Source organism: Bos taurus, chromosome 3, assembly GCF_002263795.3.
Source record: "Bos taurus isolate L1 Dominette 01449 registration number 42190680 breed Hereford chromosome 3, ARS-UCD2.0, whole genome shotgun sequence".
NCBI lineage: Eukaryota > Metazoa > Chordata > Mammalia > Artiodactyla > Bovidae > Bos > Bos taurus.
Window position 1 is genome coordinate 94696709 of NC_037330.1, and position 8159 is coordinate 94704867.

Genomic DNA, 8159 nt, shown 5'->3' on the forward strand with positions numbered 1-8159 from the left:
TAATTTTAAAAATCACAGAGAGACAACCAGACATCATGGGCCACTTGATGTACAGGTTCCCTCTGTTCCTAAGAAACCTTCCCTAAGCCAAAATGGCATAAAGCAATGACGCAATTGCCTTAGGATACACCTTGCTAACAGATGCACAAAATAAACTGAGATAAAGTAAAGATGCTCACAAACACAGTTCAAAACTACAGCAGCTTGCTACTATGTATTAATAGTTCCCAGCATGCATGCAAGCTGAGTCGCTTCAGTTGCATCTGACTCTTAGTGACCCTACAGACCTCCAGGCTCCTCTGTCCATGGGATTCTCCAGACAAGAATACTGGAGTGGGTTGCTATACCCTTCTCCTTGGGATCCTCCCAACTCAGGGATCGAACCTGTATCTCTTATGTCTCCTGCATTGGCAGGTGGGTTCTTTACCACTAGTGCCACCTGGGAAGCCCATAGATCCCAGGGAAGGAACTTGCTGGTGTCACTCTTGCTGCTTAGGGTGCTCACTGACTCTATAGCAGCTCGCTGTGGAAAAACAAAAACAAAAACTCTGAATGCCATTTTCACTTTTTGTGTATTTTCCACAAAAGCAAAAATCCTCTTTGGATTTCTTTTGGTTAGCAAAAACAGGAAAATAGGTCTTTTCTAAAAAAGAAGTAGAGTAAAGCAAACTATCAGAAAGTGGAGATACTTGTAATATGTTCCACCTACAAAGTATTGCTGCCCAAAGTGGGGGGAAAAAGCTGAATTTAATTAAGCTTCTAGCTTTAAGTATCAGTTTATAGGAAACATGGAGGATAAAGGAACATGTTTAAATACACCACAAGAATACTCTCAGCAAAATCTAGAATGTGGAAAATCTAGAGAATAATTTGCTTTCTTCAACAAATGAATGGCAAAGAAAAAGAGGGAGGGAAGGCCTACAGAGTAAAAGAGACTCAGTTTTACGTGTGTCTCTTGTTTGGAATTCTGACTCAAATAAACCAACTGGTGAGGGTTTGAGAAAATCAAGGAATGTTTGAGAAAAATCAAGGAACTTAAACACAGTAAAACATATTGAAATATTCACAAATGAAATAATAAGAGATTTGGGATCTGCTTTAAAGTAATCCAGTGGGGTAGGAAGGAGCTTTGGGAGTATTAATAAGACAAGATTAGCCATATATTGATAGCTGCACAAGCTGGGTGACAGGAATTCATTTTACTATCATCTTTCGCATATGTTTCAAACAAATTTTGTATTATGAAAGTTTTTTCCACAACAAAAAGTGCTTACAACACTTAAGTGACTTTCCACTGCCCTGAGTGAAAAGTTTAAATTCCTTACCTCAGTTTACCAAGAAAGTCTTTCATTAACTGGCCCCTGCTTCTCTCTCCCTCTCATCGCACTATTGTCCACCTCACAGCCTAAATTCCAGGACTAACAAGCTCCTTACTCGTGTCTCTTTCAAAAACATCTATTCCCTCTATCTCAAGCAGTTTTCCCTCTCTGCTTACATGGCTAATCTCTACTCACCACTCAGGTCAAAGCAAACCTACCTCTTCAAGGAAATCTTTTCCAAGACAGAGGCAAGCTGCCCACCTGTGTACCTCCCAACATCCTACTCTTCTCCATCACAGCTCTTACTTGATGTACACCCCGGCAGACTCTAGGCATCATGAGAACATGGACTATTCCCATCTTATTTACCATTTTAACCCCTCTTCCCAGCATAGTGCCTAGCACATAGTACATCCTCAATAAACATTTGATAATCAAAAGGTATGAACACCTGCTTTCTAGTCTAACAACTCCTCACATATATCTATATCTCCTTCAATTTTCTTTCCTTTCTCGTCTTTCTCTGTGATCATGATTCACATAAATGGTTAGCTGTTTAAACAGTGTTCCCAAATTTATATCCTTATCCCTCTCAATAAATATTCAACTAACAGGGGACTTTCCTGATGGTCCGATGGTTAAGAATCTGCCTGCCAATGCAAGGGACACTGGTTTGCTACCTGGTCCAGAAACTAAGATTCCACAGCCAGGGGGCAACCAAGTTCATGGGCCACAACCACTGAAGGCCTTGCGCCCTACAGCCTGTGTACGCAACCTGTGAAGCCACCACAACGAGAAGCCCACACACCGCAATTAGAGAAAAGCCCATGAGCAACAACAAAGAACCCATGTGCCACAAGGAAGACTCAGTACAGCTCACCCTCAAATTCAACTAACAAATTCTATGCTATAATCTAACAGATCTTCATCTCCAGGCCTGACCTATGGCTCCAAATACCTTCTGGATTCAATCTCCTGTTATCTCCCTACATGCCTTTACATTAAAGAAGCTCAGAAATTCTCACTATCTTCTTAACGGACTTTATGTTCCCAAGTTTCCCAATTTGTGCATATTTCCCACTGCCTGAAATGCCCTTCTTCTCTTCTACCTTTAAGTCTCGGCTCAAACGTCTCTCTAGCCTTTTTTTAGGCAAAGTTCCCACAGCAGTCTATTCTTACTTCTATTGTAGAATTTATCACACTTTTTTGAAATTATGTTTAGGTGTCTATTCTGCAAGATTTTGAGTTCCTAGATGGAAGGGACTCTCTCCTTCATGCTTTTATCTCCGGCATACATAGTAAAGTGAAAATGAAAGTCGCTCAGTTGTGTCTGACTATTTGCAACCCCATGGACTATACGCTCCATGGAATTCTTCAGGCCAGAATACTGGAGTGGGTAACCTTTCCCTTCTCCAGCGGATCTTCCTGACCCAGGAATCAAATGGGGATCTCCTGCATTCCAGGCAGAGTCTTTACCAACTGAGCTATGAGGGAAGTCCATATATAAAGTGCCTATTAAAAAGTCCCAAATAAATGTTTCCTGAATAAACCACTGTTTCTAATAATTAAAAGACAGGAGCGTGACCTGAAAAGGTTGCCTAAATCTATTTTCTAAAGAAGGTAATCAATTTTTCTGTTCCTGTATTAAACAGAATATCTACTAAATGGTTTTTCAAGAACTGAAAATTTACATAAAATGAAAATAAAAGAAATGTAAAGTAAAAAAACTATTCATTCCCAGAGGACAGGTAAGGGTCTGGGCCCAGGACCAAAAGTTCAGGTGAAGGTGAGGTTTGGGTGAAACTATTTAGTTCACAGCAATTCCCGTGATCTTTCCCAAAACCCTGAGATTATCTCAATATCAATTTTTGGTATAGGCCAACTCTAAAGCAAGGTCAATCTAGTTTCGTTCAGGGTTTCCATGGCCACCCTAGAATAGACAGACCTCCAACTACAGAGCCAGACCAGAGTGCAAGTGATTAGAGTGACTTGCTATTTACTGCTCTGCTTAAAATGCTGTGCAACTATTCAGATAATCTTCCTGGAAGATGCAGCTCCAAGTTATCAGCAGCATGCAGATCATTAAGATGTACCTTCATCCTTCCAAATCCTAATGTAATGAAACAATGTTGAAGTGTACAGAATTCACTGCCAATATTCAATGTGTCTCCTACTTTCTCTTTAAGTGAATACCTATCCTTTTCTCATCTTTACTGGACCTCCTTTAATTTGGCATTGAGTATCATCTTATTTTCACAAAATCATTTTATTTTACAATATTTCTCTGTTGTTTCTCTGCAAACAAATACTTTAACACCAAAAAAAAACAAGGAAAAAAAAAGAAAAGAAAATTTCTAAACATCCATTAGTGAGAAATATGATACCTCCTTCTACTGGCAAGGATGATGTTTTATAGTTTAATCTCAGTAGGGAGGATAAGTAATGGGAGGGAGAAGAAAGAAGCATAATTTAAAAAGCCATGTTTAGCCAAAGACAAGGAGAAATTTGTCAAGATACTCAGAAACTAAAGGGCAAGGAGGCAGAAAAAAGATATGCCAAAGTGAGAAAAACAGGAAAAAAAGAAGATTCTGTCTGGGAGAGGAGTTCCCAAGAACCCCAGCTTGGGGCCCCTCCAGTGTGGCCCTAAATTCAGACCCACACAAATTTGGGATCTGTAGAGTAACTTCATTCCATAGTGCCACTGAAATTATTTTGAATGGGCTGGAAAGGGTCCATGGGATTTTCTGATTATCACTTCTACTGAAACTTATTATTACTCTTCATCTATCTGAACTATGAGATTTCATAATTTCAGAGTTTTCAGGATATAATGTTCATTTGCCTCTCTTTCATAGCTAGCTAATCTTGAACAATGTATTTAAATTTCATTCAGGTTTGTTCAGTCTTTTCCCCCTTCAAAATTATGTAAAGAAAGGAAGTTGGTGTGAAAGTTTTTACTTTTTACTCCTGTAGGTTTGTCTTTAGTAACTCAAAGATTGCATTTTTCTCATTTCTGTAGTGAAAGTGAAAGGAAAAAGAAAGCCATGTTACTTAGACTCCTGATAACACTGCTTACTGCTAGCTCTGTGACCTTGAGCAAATCGCTGAAAAGCCTGGAGCCTCAGATTCCAAACTGTAAAATGGGGATAATGAATACTTTATTCTGCAGTTATTGCAAGTAAAAAGAATCAAGGGAACCACCTTATTAGAATATAAGCTCCAGAAAAAAGGATATCTTGAACTTTGTTGATTCAAGAAAAGAATATCTTGAACTTTGTTGATTCTCGCTCACATGCACAGGCATGAGCACACACATCCACACACACCTAGCCTAAAGCAATAATAATTAACACATAGTGGGCGCTCAATAAATATTTAAATTAACGAAAAAATATCAATACTAGTGTCCCCATTCCTCTCGTTGACATTAATCCTTCTTCCATAATCACAATTTTTTCCCTTCTATTATTTTCTAAAGACTTCAGGACATTCTGTTTTGTCGTTTGAAGAGGCTTCCTCCCTCTCATTGGCTATTATTAACTAGACACCATTCAGAGACAATACCTTTGGAAGTAATTTCTCTAATTCCACCCACCTTCCATTTCTAACGCGTCGGGGGTGGAGCGACAGAACATAAGATTCTCAGCAATTCATGGACCTTTCCCGCAGTCACTGATGTGTGTTTAACGACACTGAAGCCCTTAACTTAGCTCTTCCCAGAATATAACTTTCAGGAGACATCGCACTATGCAGTCTCTCTTCGCTAACAAGAGACTTGCTGTGTAGGAAATCCTCCGCTCTCAAAAGTTAAGGCGTCGGTTACGCTCGCCCCCCGCTGAATGGAGGAGAGTCCTGTGAAAGACACACTCAACTTGGGCAGACTGGAGGTATTTCAGAATCCTTCATGTTGAGCAACGCCCAGTCACTTCCAGGACCTGGCCAAGCTCGTCAGACCACTGCTCTAAGAAAGCAGCGCTCCTCAATCCCTGGAGGGAAGCTAAGGGGCGCGGCCGTCTACAGGGCCTGGTGGGGGACACTGTCAAGTCCATGATAACATGTGGAAACTGCACAGATCCCGAGACCGAACCCTTCAAGCCACGACTACAACCATCTACCTACCTACAACGCGCCCCCCTGTTTACTCCCCAACAAATACAGGACCCTAAGAAAAGAACACGGCTCGCCCCCACCCCATAAATCATACAACCGGTGCCTATTTATTGGCCGCGCGAGCATCTCCTTCACCCTCATTGGCTATCCGGGGCGCAAAACCCTCCCCTACGAAGGAACCCTCCCGTACGGCGGCACCCCCATCCTAGCAACCTCTACCGGGCTACCAAAAAGCCTGTTCCCCACCTCCACCGAGGAATCCCGACTCCCAAGGCAGCCGGGGATTTGCCTCCAAAGACTTACTGTGTAGTAGGACAGCAACCCTGCATTGTAGTCCAGCACGAACCAACGGTACTGCCAGCCCTTCATTACGTTAGTCCATTTACTCAGCGGCCCCTCCATGATGGACGCCATCTTGGGAGCCGCCAATGACAACAAACGGCCTGACGTCACTCGCCTATAAGGCTTTCAACATTCGGTGGGCGTGGTCATCGCCGACAGGGGCGGGCCCCGGGTGGGGCCAGCAACTGCTTCCCGCCTTGCTAGACTCGCGGACCCACGCCTCCAGCTATAAAATTCAAAAAAACGATTTTCTTTGGGAGTCTGTCGTGTGTAGGACTCCATGCCCGAAATGTGAAGAATTAAAGCATGAATACTGAAGTTAAGATTACTTATTAACATAGATAATTTTACTGCTCATAATGATACCTTACACATGCAAATAATTTCACATCTGATATTCATTTAAGCAATTATTTCACAAACCCATTCATTTAATAAACATTTTTTGTTTTGTGCTGTAGGCTTGGGGGTTCAGCAAAGCCTTCATGAGGCGAACAGGCAATAAAAAAATATTGTATATTACAATTTGGTAATTTGGAAACAAATTAAGCAAGTAAAGAGGCAAAGGGTAAGGGGCTGCAATTTTAAGTTCCCAAATTGAGAAAGCCTGAGTGAGAAGGTAACTTTTGAGCAAAGACCTGAAGAAAGAGGGAGGCTGGCAAAGAAACAGCAAATTGTTCTTTGTAAGTAGAGTAGTGAGCCAGGGAGGAGGTAGTTGGAGATAAGGTCAGAGAAGTAAGAGCAGATTTCTTAGAGCCTATAAAGACAATGGAAGTATTGTCCTAGAATATTGAGACAATGTTTGAGGTCCTGGCAATGCAACACTGAAGGAGACAAACAGATTCCTTGTTGAGAGATAAGAGCTTAAATTCTGTGATGGAAAGCAAACACAAAACAAATAAACATGAAAAATATCTAATAGTGATGAATGTCTTGTGTAGAATTTAAGTAAGTGGATGTAATAGGAAGCCAATGGGTAGCTACTTATAAAGTATATAATTGAGTGATTGTGTAAGGCATCCCAGGAAAAGGCATTGAGACGTGAAGGATAAGAAAAAGGGAACTAAGAAGCAGGGCATTGGCTAGAAGTGGCTGTGAAGTCAAGGGAGAGGTTTTCTTTGTCTTTAATTTTTAACTTTTTTATTTTAGGGGTTTAAAGGTGTTTTGTTTATTCAGGTACTGTGCTGTGAATCTCAATTTGCTGATAACAGAAGCTCTAGGAAAAGAGAATATCACTGAAGGAGCTAGACAAAGAGAACCTATTTACTAGCTAATCAAGTTGGGTGAAGATCTAAAGATCAAATTATTTACGCTGGTACCTTTTTTATTTCATTGAGATGTAATTGACATACAGCATTGTATGAATTTAAGATGTGCATGATTTGGGAATTTCCCTGGTGGTTAATGCCACTCTCCCAATGCAGGTGGCCTGAGTTCTAGGATCCCAGGAAGGGGAGCTAAGATCCCATGTGCCGTGTAGTGTGCCCAAGAAAAACCCCAAAGATATGCATGTGTGTATTGTGAAATGATTACTACATTACATTTAGTTAACTCATCACCTCACCTCAAAATTTTCTTTCTTGTGATAAGAATTTTTAAGATCTACTCTCTTCAGTTCAGTTCAGTTCAGTCGTTCAGTCCTGTCTGACTCTTTGCGACCCCATGAATTGCAGCATGCCAGGCCTCTCTGTCCATCACCAACTCCTGGAGTTCACTCAGACTCACGTCCATCGAATCAGTGATGCCATCCAGACATCTCATCCTCTGTCGTCCCCTTCTCCTCCTGCCCCCAATCCCTCCCAGCATCAGAATCTTTTCCAATGAGTCAACTCTTCGCATGAGGTGGCCAAAGTACTGGAGTTTCAGCTTCAGCATCATTCCCTCCAAAGAAATCCCAGGGCTGATCTCCTTCAGAATGGACTGGTTGGATCTCCTTGCAGTCCAAGGGACTCTCAAGAGTCTTCTCCGACACCACAGTTCAAAAGCATCAATTCTTCGGCGCTCAGCCTTCTTCACAGTCCAACTCTCACATCCATACATGACCACAGGAACAACCATAGCCTTGACTAGATGGACCTTTGTTGGCAAAGTAATGTCTCTGCTTTTCAATATGCTATCTAGGTTAATCATAACTTTCCTTCCAAGGAGTAAGCATCTTTTAATTTCATGGCTGCAGTCACCATCTGCAGTGATTTTGGAGCCCAAAAAATAAAGTCTGACACTGTTTCCACTGTTTCCCCATCTATTTCCCATGAAGTGATGGGACCAGATGCCATGATCTTAGTTTTCTGAATGTTGAGCTTTCAGCCAACTTTTTCACTCTCCACTTTCACTTTCATCAAGAGGCTTTTTAGTTCATCTACTCTCTTAGCAACTCTCATATGTAAT

At 41.3% G+C, this 8159-nt stretch overlaps 1 protein-coding gene across 7 annotated transcripts in view; it reads right to left on the minus strand.

Moving 5' to 3' along the window:
* Nucleotides 1-5862, minus strand: part of OSBPL9 (oxysterol binding protein like 9) — a 162052-nt gene extending 156190 nt beyond the window's left edge. For all 7 annotated transcript variants that reach the window (XM_059883373.1, XM_024987425.2, XM_024987429.1 and 4 more), the window contains exon 1: nt 5733-5862. Coding sequence is in view for 6 of the 7 variants with exons in the window: in XM_024987425.2 (XP_024843193.1) it covers nt 5733-5843 (111 nt within the window). In the remaining variant the exon portion in view is untranslated. The remainder of the gene's footprint in view (nt 1-5732) is intronic.
* Nucleotides 5863-8159: the final 2297 nt, after the last annotated feature.